The sequence below is a fragment of the Bombina bombina genome, chromosome 8, assembly GCF_027579735.1.
Source record: "Bombina bombina isolate aBomBom1 chromosome 8, aBomBom1.pri, whole genome shotgun sequence".
Taxonomy (NCBI): Eukaryota; Metazoa; Chordata; class Amphibia; order Anura; family Bombinatoridae; genus Bombina; species Bombina bombina.
Window position 1 is genome coordinate 96,619,294 of NC_069506.1, and position 15,698 is coordinate 96,634,991.

Consider the following 15,698-nt stretch of genomic DNA (forward strand, 5'->3'; position numbering starts at 1 on the left):
TCTTGTGCACAATCCGCGTTTGAAAATCTGGTACCAACTTTTATTGCTTGCTATTGTGCCTTCAAACACACATATAGAGCACACAATTGTAAATAACTTTCCAATTCACTTCGATTATCTAAATGCGCCCAGTAGTTTTATATGTACACTTTCCGAGACACCAGCTCCTACTGCGCATGTGCAAGATTCACAGGATATACATTTATGCATTTTGTGATTGGCTGATGGCTGTCACATGATGCATTATGAAGGAAAATGTAACTAACTTTGACATTTGTCAGAAAAAAAAATCTACTACTCATTTGAAATTGCATTACTCATTTCAAGTTCCGAGAATTAGAAATTGCTCAGTTATCCAATATAAATAATTTTATTGTGACCACTCTTAGAAGTCTATTGTCTGAAGGAAATGATGTATGCTATCCGACGTGAGTACTATAACACGCAACACAATCATAGCAGAAAATACTATATAATATATAGTGCAGTGTTATCCATACTGCTTGCGTTCTAGCACTCCACTTGTAATCTAGATCTAAACATTTTGCCCTGAAATTGCTTCAATTAACTTCCCTTATTTAAAGCTTGGTTCCAAATATCTTCTTTGTTTCATCTAAAAGTGGGTAATTAAAAATATTTGACTGTTTTTTGTGTGTTTGTTTTTTTAAATGCATTTTCCTGTCCTGACTCCTGAATACATATTTAATTTATCGTCAGCCTTGCTGATGTGTGTTTCCACCAATAGTGCCGAGATTCCTGTTCATATCATACAGCAAGAATATTTTATCAGCTATTTTTAAATTTACATTTAAACAGCTTTTACTTTTTTAGGCAATCAGGTTCAAATTTTTGAGACTACAATGTCATTTGAACTAGATTCTACACTGCTTGACTCCTCTTAGATGACTTGCGGTCACCATCCCTAAGGAAAATTGTCTTCCATATAAAGTTCCTTTTGGCAGTCATTGAATTGATCTTTACTCATAACTAATCTTTTGACTGTACGCTGTATAACTGCTTTTACAGATTACATGCTAAACATCTGATCTCAATAAATGCAATCACAGAGAAGTAACCTGTCATAAATATAAAGGACAGAAAATACTTTGGGCTTCAGCCCAACTTTACTGCTACCCTTCCTTAAAAGGGACAGTGAACTCTTAACATTTTTATTGTTTAAAAAGAGAGATTATCCATTCCCCAGTTTTGCATAACTAACACAGTTATATTAATATACTTTTAATCTCCGTGATTACCTTGTATCTAAGCCTCTGCTGACAGCCCCCCTGATCACATGACTTTTTATTTATTATCTATTGGCTTGCATGTTTGACAATTAGTGCTGTGTTGTGCTGACCCTTAAATAACTACCCGGGCGTGAGCACAATGTTATTTATATGTCTTGCATGAACTAGCAGTCTCCTGTCGTGAAAAGCTAATAAAATAGCATGTGATAAGAGGCTGTCTATAGTGACTTAAAAACAGGCACGGATTTAGAGGTTTAAATGTTATAAAGTATATTAATATAACAATGTAGGTTGTGCAAAGCTGGGGAATGGGTAGTAAAGGTGTTATCTATCTTTTTAAACAATAACAATTTGAGTGTAGCCTGTCCCTTTAAATAAATGCAAAATCTCTTCTGTTACAATGTGCTCTATTATACAGAAGTAGCATACACTAACAAGTTAGGCTGTGATTGCAGATTCAACATAGAATTTAAAAAGAATGGTTTCTATAGATCATTTTTAAATGACATTTTTATTCTTCTGCAGCTAAATATATCAAAAATAAAAAAAAATGAACCACAATGAAATTCAATTGACATTTGCTGGTGTATTGTAAAGCTTTTGTAGTAGAGATTGTGTATTTCCATCAATACGTGTAACGTGAGCATCACAAGCAATCTAAGAATTATGGATTTTATGGACATTTTTGTCTTTTTCTGTTTAAACTATTATGCAAGTTTATATGTATGAAAAACCTAAAGCAGATTAAACTAATAGCCCAGAAGCGTTGGGCTTATTGATCCCAAAATTCATTGATCTCTGAACCACTTGTCAATATAAAGAAAATAGTCTTAGTTTTGCAGTATATGTGTCCTTTGATCATCTCAGGGGGGCATTCCTTGACTACATATTGACACTGAACAATACAGCAGAGATACGTGTTTGTACCTGAAAAACTGAAATAGGTTTATTGCTGTTAAAGGGATACTAAACCCAAATTTGTTCTTTTAAGATTAAGATAGAGCCTGCAATTTTAAGTAACTTTCTAATTTACTACTATTATCAATTTTTCTTCGTTCTCTTGGTATCTTTATTTGAAAAAGCAGTAATGTAAGCTTAAGAGCTGGCCCATTTTTGGTTCAGACTCTGGATAGCGCTTGCTGATTGGTGGGTACATTTAGGCACCAATCAGCAAGCTGTACCCAGGTGCGGAACCAAAGATTGTAAGCTTTACATTCCTGCTTTTTCAAATAGAGATACCAAGAGAACCAAGAAAAATGTATAATAGGAGTAAATTAGAAAGTTACTTAAAATTGCAGGCTCTATCTGAATCATGAAAGAAAAAAATTGTGTTCAGTATCCCTTTAAGTTATTTGGTGCTTAAAGGGGTTGAGAAATCTTTAAAATTTGGGAGTCCGTAAGAATCTTTAGGAGTCAGCTTTACTTTTAAGAGCCAAACAGTGATATTTGTAAATAGATATATCAAGAATAACCCAGAGGTAATTTTCTAGTAGCCAGTGGCTTCCTGGCTCCTGTGTTTGACAAGCCCTGTTTTATGCCTTAGGCTACATTTATTTTCCTGTTCTGGAAAATATTTAAAATAAATCACTTGTATTACTACCTATGTATGCCAATACAAATATGATTTTCTCTAACAATTGCTCTCTCCTTTTTCTATAGTGTGCCGTGGAATGCTGTGCGGCTTTGGAGCAGTGTGTGAGAGGAACAGCGCCGACCCATCACAGGCCGCTTGTGTCTGTAAGAAAACCGCCTGCCCCTCCCTGGTTGCACCTGTTTGCGGATCCGATTATTCTACCTACAGCAACGAGTGTGAGCTGGAGAGAGCCCAGTGTAACCAGCAGAGGCGAATCAAAGTGATCAGCAAAGGGCCTTGTGGTAAGGATGCCAGTCTTGTGAGCGTTAGAGGGCACCTAGCTGCAGAGAGATTTAATAGCTATAGTAGATTCATTCTTCCTTTCTACCCATTTATCTGTGATATAGGATATTTGGCAGAATCTTTGTTCCAGTGCAACTCCCGTAAGATGTATAATACACTCGCTGTAGATGCTGGATTAGATGCATAATACACACTTTCTGCACAGCTCTCTGATGAAATATATTAAACACAGACTCTTTTCTTGATTTTTTTTTTTTTTTTACATGTCCCTGATGAGATATATAACAAATGGCCTCTTTCCTGTTGTTTATTATATAGCTCCCTGACCATACATATATTGTATTATGCAGTTTTTTCTCTTTACTTTCTATGCAGCTCTTTAATCAGAATTCTAATGCATGGCCTCTTTTGGTCTTTTTACTGATCTCTTATAAAATGCTTATTGCATTGACTTATTGCACCTCCCTAAGCAAGGATGGCTTCGCTCAGTCTGCTGCACACAGCATTTTACTTTACTTTACAAGGACAGCAAACCGTGTGAAATTGTTACTTTTGCATGTTACTAAACGCTCTTTGAAACCCCACCTATTCAGAGCGGTTTACCATCTCTTCTCCACTTTTAATCGTATCCAAAGCAAGTCTTTAACTGCCTTGATTCGCTGCTGCCACTATACGTGACAACTAGTCAATCATACTTTTGTCTTCTATGTATTTAGATTTGTGCTACACCATAACTAGTAATGTTATTGACAAAATAAGTGTAAAGTTTTAGAGGCCCATTTATCAAGTTACCGCTGCTTCATAACCCTGCCCGCTTGCTCTGATGAGGCGGACAGGAATCGCCGGAATTCAACCCGATCGGGTTGATTGACATCCCCCTGCTGGCGGCCGATTGGCCGCGATATCTGCAGGGGGCGGCGTTGCACCAGCAGCTCACAAGAGCTGCTGGTGTAATGCTGAATACGGAGAGCGTATTGCTCTCCGCATTCAGCGATGTCTGTCGGACCTGATCCGCAATGTCGGATCAGGTCCGACAGACATTTCATAAATAGGCCTCTTAGTGTCTATAAAACAATGGGAGCTGCCATGTTACAACTTAGGTTACCTTCTCTACTTTGGCCAATTAGGGACAGTTATAAATAGGTCACTAGAGTGTGCAGCCAATGGCTGTGTGGAATAATATAACAGTGTTCTGCACTTCCATTTCTAACAGGAACTAAAAAGCTCACAATTTCAGAATCTAATTACAGGAAAAGGGGACAAATTAAATAATGAAAGTTTATTGCAGAGTTTTTTATATATATATATATAATTTATCATTTTATATTACCATCTCAAAGTGTTTACTTTTCCTTTAAATTTCATTTTTAATGCACAATAAGTGAAATGTATAATGTTTAAAACAGGCCTTTAAATAAATGATAGCAAATGGTAGGCTTTTAAATAATAAATACCCTTTACTCTTGCCTGTATGCTGTGACACATCACTCATGAGGTTTTGTTCTTCCCTGTCACGGAACTGAAAATAGATGCTTTACGGATCGCAAGGTCGAGGAGCCGCCGTCATGCGCACCCTTTTGCAGCCACCTATTCTCTTTGCTTGCACTGAATGAGGCTAATGTAGCTGCGTTGTCAGGATGCGTGCTGCTTTAGGGAGTTAGGCACTGTGTAAACGAGACCCAGTCCCCTTTCTTTCCAAGTAAATTAACGTGACCTTTTTCTTTCACGCTGCTGAAGCTTGTCACAGCGCTCCTCGATGCCCCCTCCCAGTTATAAAATCTGCCTGGAGGTAACTACAGCGAAGGGAGCTGATGTAACTCTCGATATAACCGGCCTCCACATCACAAGTGTTTATTAATTGGTGAAAGGGCAAGATTATAATAGAGGTTTTGTCTATGTATTCTGAAGATCAAACTCCTTTTAAGTAATGTAGCCTAGAAATTCGCTGGGAACTGGATGTTTCAAAGCCTCAGCAAAATGAACTGATCCTTCAAAATTTGATAAATTATTTGAAAAAAAATAATTACTTGAAAGGATAGAAAGGTCAAAATTGAAATGTGCTTTGTTAACTCCTTAACGACCAAGACTTACTCTGTACGTCGCGTGTCCTTAAAGGGTGTTAAGCCCTGTAATAGTGTGGGTCTTGCCGAAACTGCACTTTTACAACATGCGTCCCTCCTGGAGGCATTGGGCTGTAGTGTAGTATTGTCGCAATATAGAGAAACGACCAGCGATGTATAGGGTACATTGTCAGTCGTTAAAGGGATACTAAACCCAAATTTTTTCTTTAATGATTCAGACATGCAATTTTAAGCAACTTTCTAATTTACTCCTATTATTATTGTTTCTTCATTCTCTTTCTATCTTTATTTAAAAAACAGGAATGTAAAAGCTTAGGAGCCGGCCCATTTTTGGTTCAGAACCTGGGTTATGCTTGCTTATTGGTTTGCTAAATGTAGCCACCAATAAGCAAGCGCTATCCAGGCTGCTGAACCTAAAATGGGACGGCTTCTAAGCTTTACATTCCTGCTTTTAAAATAAATATAGCAAGGGAACAAAGAAAAATTGATAATAGGAGTAAATTAGAAAGTTGCTTAAAATTGCATGCTCTATCTGAATCATTAAAGAAACAAATTTGGGTTTAGTGTCCCTTTAAATAGAAGCATTTTTGCAATATATAATTTATTACTGTTTTTCAGCGGCATATGCACATATGCTGTGCCTGCTCCATGCACCAGTATTCAAACAGCACGCCACCTCAGAGAGTCAGTCAGCATTGGCTTCCTTGACACAAATGACATCTTCACTGACGCAATATACACCACCAGCAGCGCTCTGAGCTTGAGTACTGGCGCTCGGGCCCTCACGGTATATGTGCGTATGCCACTGATAAGCAGTAATATCTTTTACTAGAAGCATTTTTGCTAAAGGACGTATATTGCAAAAATGTTTCTATTTAAAATTGAAATGCAATTATGTACATTTCAATCTTGACCTTTCCATCCCTTCCGTTAGTAAAAATGTAAAACTAAATTTAAACGTAAATTCATGTTTCTTCTGTTATGTGTGATCAGTCCACGGGTCATCATTACTTCTGGGATATAACTCCTCCCCAACAGGAAATGCAAGAGGATTCACCCAGCAGAGCTGCATATAGCTCCTCCCCTCTACGTCAGTCCCAGTCATTCTCTTGCACCCAACGACTAGATAGGATGTGTGAGAGGATTATGGTGATTATACTTAGTTTTTATGACTTCAATCAAAAGTTTGTTATTTTACAATAGCACCGGAGCGTGTTATTACTTCTCTGGCAGAGTTTGAGGAAGAATCTACCAGAGTTTTTTACTATGATTTTAACCGGAGTAGTTAAGATCATATTGCTGTTCTCGGCCATCTGAGGGAGGTAAAAGCTTCAGATCAGGGGACAGCGGGCAGATGAATCTGCATTGAGGTATGTAGCAGTTTTTATTTTCTGAATGGAATTGATGAGAAAATCCTGCCATACCGTTATAATGACATGTATGTATACACTTCAGTATTCTGGGGATGGTATTTCACCGGAACTACTCTGTTAAAAGTCACTAATCTTTTTAATAAGTATTTATCATGTTAAACGTTTTTGCTGGAATGTAGAATCGTTTACATTTCTGAGGTACTGAGTGAATAAATATTTGGGCATTATTTTCCACTTGGCAGTTGTTTGGTGTTAATTATGACAGTTTCGTTTCTCTTCACTGCTGTGTGTGAGGGGGAGGGGCCGTTTTTGGCGCTCTTTGCTACGCATCAAAAAATTCCAGTCAGTTACTCTTATATTTCCTGCATGATCCGGTTCATCTCTGACAGATCTCAGGGGTCTTCAAACTTCTTTAGAGGGAGGTAGATTCTCTCAGCAGAGCTGTGAGAATTTTATATTGACTGTGAATAAAAACGTTGCTCTGTAATTTTTATGTCAAATTTAATTATTGTTATTTTTCTAATGGGAACAAACCTTTGCTAAAAGTTGTGTTGTTTAAAGTTTGATGCTATAACTATTTTTACAGTTCATTATTTCAACTGTCATTTAATCGTTTAGTACCTCTTTGAGGCACAGTACGTTTTTGCTAAAAAAGATTATAACCAAGTTGCAAGTTTATTGCTAGTGTGTTAAACATGTCTGACTCAGAGGAAGATATCTGTGTCATTTGTTCCAATGCCAAGGTGGAGCCCAATAGAAATTTATGTACTAACTGTATTGATGCTACTTTAAATAAAAGTCAATCTGTACAATTTGAACAAATTTCACCAAACAGCGAGGGGAGAGTTATGCCGACTAACTCGCCTCACGCGGCAGTACCTGCATCTCCCGCCCGGGAGGTGCGTGATATTATGGCGACTAGTACATCTGGGCGGCCATTACAGATAACATTACAAGATATGGCTACTGTTATGACTGAAGTTTTGTCTAAATTACCAGAACTAAGAGGCAAGCGTGATCACTCTGGGGTGAGAACAGAGTGCGCTGACAATACTAGGGCCATGTCTGATACTGCGTCACAGCTTGCAGAGCATGAGGACGGAGAGCTTCATTCTGTAGGTGACGGTTCTGATCCAAACAGATTGGATTCAGATATTTCAAATTTTAAATTTAAATTGGAGAACCTCCGTGTATTACTAGGGGAGGTCTTAGCAGCTCTCAATGATTGTAACACCGTTGCAATACCAGAGAAACTGTGTAGGTTGGATAAATACTTTGCGGTACCGGTGAGTACTGACGTTTTTCCTATACCTAAGAGACTAACTGAAATTGTTACTAAGGAGTGGGATAGACCCGGTGTGCCGTTCTCACCCCCTCCAATATTTAGAAAGATGTTTCCAATAGACACCACCACTCGGGACTTATGGCAAACGGTCCCTAAGGTGGAGGGAGCAGTTTCTACTTTAGCTAAGCGTACCACTATCCCGGTGGAGGATAGCTGTGCTTTTTCAGATCCAATGGATAAAAAATTAGAGGGTTACCTTAAGAAAATGTTTGTTCAACAAGGTTTTATATTGCAACCCCTTGCATGTATCGCGCCGATTACGGCTGCAGCAGCATTTTGGATTGAGTCTCTGGAAGAGAACCTTAGTTCATCTACGCTAGACGACATTACGGACAGGCTTAGAGTCCTTAAACTAGCTAATTCATTCATTTCGGAGGCCGTAGTACATTTAACCAAACTTACGGCTAAGAACTCAGGATTCGCCATACAGGCACGTAGGGCGCTGTGGCTAAAATCCTGGTCAGCTGATGTTACTTCTAAGTCCAAATTACTTAATATACCTTTCAAGGGGCAGTCTTTATTTGGGCCCGGTTTGAAAGAAATTATCGCTGACATTACAGGAGGTAAGGGCCACGCCCTACCTCAAGACAAAGCCAAAGCTAAGGCTAGACAGTCTAATTTTCGTCCCTTTCGGAATTTCAAAACAGGAGCAGCATCAACCTCCACTGCACCAAAACAGGAGGGAGCTGTTGCTCGTTACAGGCAAGGCTGGAAGCCTAACCAGTCCTGGAACAAGAGCAAGCAGGCCAGGAAACCTGCTGCTGCCCCAAAGACAGCATGAACCGAGAGCCCCCGATCCGGGACCGGATCTAGTGGGGGGCAGACTTTCTCTCTTCGCCCAGGCCTGGGCAAGAGATGTTCAGGATCCCTGGGCGCTAGAGATCATATCTCAGGGATACCTTCTAGACTTCAAATTATCTCCCCCAAGAGGGAGATTTCATCTGTCAAGGTTGTCAACAAACCAGATAAAGAAAGAAGCGTTTCTACGCTGTGTACAAGATCTGTTATTAATGGGAGTGATCCATCCGGTTCCGCGGTCGGAACAAGGACAAGGGTTCTACTCAAACCTGTTTGTGGTTCCCAAAAAAGAGGGAACTTTCAGGCCAATCTTAGATTTAAAGATTCTAAACAAATTCCTAAGAGTTCCATCGTTCAAAATGGAAACTATTCGGACAATCCTACCCATGATCCAAAAGGGTCAGTACATGACCACAGTGGATTTAAAAGATGCTTACCTTCACATACCGATTCACAAAGATCATCACCGGTATCTAAGGTTTGCCTTCTTAGACAGGCACTACCAGTTTGTAGCTCTTCCATTCGGATTGGCTACGGCTCCAAGAATCTTCACAAAGGTTCTGGGTGCCCTTTTGGCGGTACTAAGACCGCGAGGGATTTCGGTAGCTCCGTACCTAGACGACATTCTAATACAAGCTTCAAGCTTTCAAACTGCCAAGTCTCATACAGAGTTAGTTCTGGCATTTCTAAGGTCGCATGGATGGAAAGTGAACGAAAAGAAGAGTTCTCTTTTTCCTCTCACAAGAGTTCCATTCTTGGGGACTCTTATAGATTCTGTAGAAATGAAGATTTACCTGACAGAAGACAGGTTAACAAAACTTCAAAATGCATGCCGTGTCCTTCATTCCATTCAACACCCGTCAGTAGCTCAATGCATGGAGGTGATCGGCTTAATGGTAGCGGCAATGGACATAGTACCTTTTGCACGCCTACACCTCAGACCGCTGCAATTGTGCATGCTAAGTCAGTGGAATGGGGATTACTCAGATTTGTCCCCTACTCTGAATCTGAATCAAGAGACCAGAAATTCTCTTCTATGGTGGCTTTATCGGCCACACCTGTCCAGGGGGATGCCATTCAGCAGGCCAGAATGGACAATTGTAACAACAGACGCCAGCCTACTAGGTTGGGGCGCTGTCTGGAATTCTCTGAAGGCTCAGGGACTATGGAATCAGGAGGAGAGTCTCCTTCCAATAAACATCCTGGAATTGAGAGCAGTTCTCAATGCCCTTCTGGCTTGGCCCCAATTAACAACTCGGGGGTTCATCAGGTTTCAGTCGGACAACATCACGACTGTAGCTTACATCAACCATCAGGGAGGGACAAGAAGCTCCCTAGCAATGATGGAAGTATCAAAGATAATTCGCTGGGCAGAGTCTCACTCTTGCCACCTATCAGCAATCCACATCCCGGGAGTGGAGAACTGGGAGGCGGATTTCTTGAGTCGCCAGACTTTTCATCCGGGGGAGTGGGAACTTCATCCGGAGGTCTTTGCCCAAATACTTCGACGTTGGGGCAAACCAGAGATAGATCTCATGGCGTCTCGCCAGAACGCCAAACTTCCTCTCTACGGGTCCAGATCCAGGGATCCGGGAGCGGTTCTGATAGATGCTTTGACAGCACCTTGGAACTTCGGGATGGCTTATGTGTTCCCACCCTTCCCGCTGCTTCCTCGATTGATTGCCAAAATCAAACAGGAGAGAGCATCAGTGATTCTAATAGCGCCTGCATGGCCACGCAGGACTTGGTATGCAGATCTAGTGGACATGTCATCCTGTCCGCCTTGGTCTCTACCTCTAAGACAGGACCTTCTGATACAGGGTCCATTCAAACATCAAAATCTAACTTCTCTGAAGCTGACTGCTTGGAAATTGAACGCTTGATTTTATCAAAACGTGGTTTTTCTGAGTCGGTTATTGATACCCTGATACAGGCTAGGAAGCCTGTTACCAGAAGGATTTACCATAAAATATGGCGTAAATACCTATACTGGTGCGAATCCAAAGGTTACTCTTGGAGTAAGGTTAGGATCGCTAGGATATTGTCCTTTCTACAAGAAGGTTTAGAAAAGGGTCTATCAGCTAGTTCATTAAAGGGACAGATTTCAGCTCTGTCCATCTTGTTACACAGGCGTCTGTCAGAAAATCCAGACGTCCAGGCTTTTTGTCAGGCTTTAGCTAGGATCAAGCCTGTGTTTAAAGCTGTTGCTCCGCCATGGAGTTTAAACTTAGTTCTTAACGTTTTACAGGGTGTTCCGTTTGAACCCCTTCATTCCATTGATATAAAATTGTTATCTTGGAAAGTTCTGTTTTTAATGGCTATTTCCTCGGCTCGAAGAGTCTCTGAGTTATCAGCCTTACATTGTGATTCTCCTTATCTGATTTTTCACTCAGACAAGGTAGTTCTGCGTACTAAACCTGGGTTCTTACCTAAGGTAGTCACTAACAGGAATATCAATCAAGAGATTGTTGTTCCATCCTTGTGTCCAAATCCTTCTTCAAAGAAGGAACGTCTTCTACACAATCTGGATGTAGTTCGTGCCCTCAAGTTCTACTTGCAGGCAACTAAAGATTTTCGCCAAACTTCTTCCCTGTTTGTCGTTTATTCTGGACAGAGGAGAGGTCAAAAAGCTTCTGCTACCTCTCTCTCTTTTTGGCTTCGTAGCATAATACGTTTAGCCTATGAGACTGCTGGACAGCAGCCTCCTGAAAGAATTACAGCTCACTCCACTAGAGCTGTGGCTTCCACTTGGGCCTTTAAGAATGAGGCCTCTGTTGAACAGATTTGCAAGGCTGCAACTTGGTCTTCGCTTCATACTTTTTCCAAATTTTACAAATTTGACACTTTTGCTTCTTCGGAGGCTATTTTTGGGAGAAAGGTTCTTCAGGCAGTGGTTCCTTCTGTATAATGAGCCTGCCTATCCCTCCCGTCATCCGTGTACTTTTGCTTTGGTATTGGTATCCCAGAAGTAATGATGACCCGTGGACTGATCACACATAACAGAAGAAAACATAATTTATGCTTACCTGATAAATTCCTTTCTTCTGTTGTGTGATCAGTCCACGGCCCGCCCTGTTTTAAGGCAGGTAAATATCTTTTAAATTATACTCCAGTCACCACTTCACCCTTGGTTACTCCTTTCTCGTTGATTCTTGGTCGAATGACTGGGACTGACGTAGAGGGGAGGAGCTATATGCAGCTCTGCTGGGTGAATCCTCTTGCATTTCCTGTTGGGGAGGAGTTATATCCCAGAAGTAATGATGACCCGTGGACTGATCACACAACAGAAGAAAGGAATTTATCAGGTAAGCATAAATTATGTTTTTGTTTTTTTTAATTGATGTTTACTGGATATTGATGGTTATGTGGTGATTCTATGACAAGTAATTATACGTCACAGCAGTCCTGTTTTTCCTGAGACGACTACTGTTTTTTGCTCTCTGACCATTAAAGGGACAGTAAACGTTAGAATTAACTTTAAAGGGACAGTAACCCCTAATTCTTTCTTTAATGATTCAGATAGAGCATCCAATTTTAAGCAACTTTCTAATTTACTCCTATTGTAAATTTTTCTTCATTTTCTTGCTATCTTTATTTATAAAGCAGAAAGAGCCGGCCCGTTTTTGGTTCAGGACCTGGGTTATGCTTGTTTATTGATTTGTTAAATGTAGCTACCAATAAGCAAGCACTATCCAGGGTGCTGAACCTAAAATGGGCTGGCTCCTAAACTTTAAATTTTTGCTTTTTAAATAAAGATAGCAAGAGAACGAAGAAAAATTGATAATAGGAGTAAATTAGAAAGTTGTTTAAAATTGTTTGCTCTATCTGAATCCTGTAAGAAGAAAAAAATGGGTTTAGTGTCCCTTTAATTTGGTATATTAATTAGACCATGCAATATATTATAGCTCTTTAAATAATAATAATAATATAAAACTACAGTAGTTTATGTGTAATTTAAAGGGACAGTCAACACCAGATTTTTTGTTGTTTTAAAAGATAGATAATCCCTTTATTACCCATTACCCTATTTTGCATAACCAGCACCGTTATATTAATGTACTTTTTTACCGCTGTGATTAACTTGTATCTAAACATCTTCTGACAGCCCCCTGATCACATGACATTTTATTTATTATCTTTTGACTTTCATTTTAACCAATTAGTGCTGTGTCTGCCACAATCCACGGGCGTGCTCACAATGTTATCTATAGGGTTTACTTGAACTAGCTCTCCCCTGCTGTGAAAAGCAAATACAAAAGCATGTGATTAGAGGTGGCCTTCAAGAGCTTAGAAATTATCATATGAGCCTTCCTAGGTCTAGCTTTCAACTAAGAATACCAAAAGAACAAAGCAAAATTGGTGATAAAAGTAAAATGGGAAGTTGTTTAAAATTACATGCCCTATTTGAAACATGAAAGTTTTTTTTGGACTTGACTGTCCCTTTAATTTCTAATTTCTTATTTTTCCCCATCTGTCCACACAACTTTATTTTTATTATAATCTGGTAACCATTTTCCCCAATTGATTGCATGTAACACACTTGCAGTAGGTTTACTCACTGTTTACATATATCTGATGGCTTAAAGGGACAGTTATACCATGAATTACAAGACACTTCTGTTGTTTTATAGAATAATATACGCAAATTTAAACATTTTTAAAAAATTTACTTTTTGTTTGCTGCAATAATTTTTGAATAGCCAAATCCAACTGCCACTTGACTTATTTGGAGGAGCCAATCCAAGCTCGATTCTGCACACATCAAGGCTAGCCCTGTCATAATGTTACCAATAGAACAAAATCAATTTGATAAAAGTAAATTGGGAAGTTTGTAAAATTGAATGCTCTATCGTGAAAATTTAATTTGACCTTTCATGTCCCTTTAAATTATAGGAAAAGAAAAAGAAATAATGATAGTGAATTGCCTTTTTTATTTTTAACTCTTTATACATTTGGAGAATTAAACATAGCATGTTTATGTATCTTTAAAGGCACAGGAATTGTTATTGTTTGAAAAGATAGATAATCCCTTTATTACCCATTCCCTCGTTTTGCATAACTAACACTGTTATATAAATACACTTTTTACCTCTGTGATTATCTTGTATCTAAGCCTCTGCAAACTGCCCCCTTATTTCAGTTCTTTTGACAGACATCCATTTTAGCCAATCAGAGCTGGCTCACTGGAACTTCACATGCGTGAGCACAGTGTTATCTATATGACACACATGAACTAACACCCTCTAGTGGTGAAAAACTGTCAAAATGCCCTGAGAGAAGAAGCGGCCTTCAAGGGCTTAGAAATTAGCATATGAACCTCCTAGGTTTAGCTTTCAACTAAGAATACCAAGAAAGCAAAGCAAAATTGGTGATAAAAGTAAATTGGAAAATTGTTTAAAATTACATTCTCTATCTGAATCATTAAAGTTCATTTTGGACTAGACTGTCCCTTTAAGCTTTACAAAACCACCTGTCACAAACAATTAAAATGTGTTAGGCACAGTCGCCTCTTGCGCTTTTCACTGCACTAAAAACGCGTGCTTCTGTGTTTTACTTATGCGTTAGCTCTGGATGTGCTGTTAGCGGGGCGGCAGCCAATTCTAACCTAATACATGAATAATACACAGAAGCACAATTTGATTCTATTAATGTTTTAAAAGCTCATTTTCTTTAGTGTGGTCTTGTATGTACGTCCCTTTAAAAAATTATTTGAATTATCAGTGAGTCAATTTACTTAATAATGTCATACAATTCCAGGTCATAATGCTTTCAGTCTGATTAGTTTTATGCCTAGGCAGAGATAGAATTTAATTAGTTGGGACTACTTACAGTTTTATTGGCAGGTGAGATTTATTATTAATCTATTTTTTTAGGTATTTGTTTTGGAGTTAATCCACTTTCATTTAACTTGTGGCTGCTATAGATGAATGATTGCATCTCACTAGGGAGGCTACTTTGCTAATGTACACAAAACTGCCCATGAGAACTTGGTCTTTCGTGTAGCAGTTGGAATATTAATGACCCAGCTTTCATACCTGGAATAATAAAATTAAATTTTAAATGGTCAACAACCTATATATAGATAGATATTATTAGACAAGTGTTTACAAATGTGTTTCAAATTTTAAAGCCAGCAAAATTTTGATAAGCAAACGGCACACTTTAGTAGCCATGCAAGAGTGTTTATATATAATTCTAAATGTTAATGGGACAGTCTAGTCAAAATTATACTTTAATGATTCGGATAAACATGCAGTTTTAAACAGCATCCAATTTACTTTTATTTTAAAATTTGCTTTGTTATCTTGGTTGTTCACAGCTAGATAGTGCTAGTTCATGTGTGCCGCATAGATAATTTGGTACTTACTCATGTGAAATGCAAGTCTGTCAAAAGAACTGACAGAGGCTTAGACACAAGGTAATCACAGAGGTAAAAAGTATATTAATATAACTGTGTTGGTTATGCAAAACTGGGGAATGGGTAATAAAGGGATTATCTATCTTTTTAAGCAGTAAACAATCTGGAGTAGATTGTCCCTTTAAGTCTCTGGTGTTTTTTTTGCCAAACCCTCGTATAGGGTAACAGAGAATTAAGATTATATGCATCTTTCTTAAAGACCTCCTAGTAACTAGAGGATAACTAAGTTTATCTGTTTTTTAAAAAGACGTGACAAAGTCTTATTTTATATACAAATTTCAGAAGCTTGTTCACATTATAATGTAAAATATATATGCTCTAATTCAGAGTAGGACTTTATCTATGTGTTTAAAGGGACGTAAAAATGCAAAAAGAAAATGTTTTATTCCCTTTGCTATGGCCAATTAGAGGCAGATATATATGAGCACCAACAATATTCAAGCGATTAATATGTAGAATGTTGCAAGGTCAGGGTTCTGAAGTCTGCAGGATGTATACCATCCTTTCCAGGGTGGGCAGATGTAAATTACATGAAAAGCAGGCAAAACAAATAATTAAAA

At 38.7% G+C, this 15,698-nt stretch overlaps 1 protein-coding gene across 3 annotated transcripts in view; it reads left to right on the forward strand.

Annotated features, from left to right (window-relative positions):
• The window catches only part of AGRN (agrin), a 735,367-nt gene that overhangs the window by 446,499 nt on the left and 273,170 nt on the right, over positions 1 to 15,698 (forward strand). For all 3 annotated transcript variants that reach the window (XM_053690462.1, XM_053690463.1, XM_053690464.1), the window contains one exon: positions 2,907 to 3,122. In XM_053690462.1, the coding sequence (XP_053546437.1) occupies positions 2,907 to 3,122 (216 nt within the window). The remainder of the gene's footprint in view (positions 1 to 2,906; positions 3,123 to 15,698) is intronic.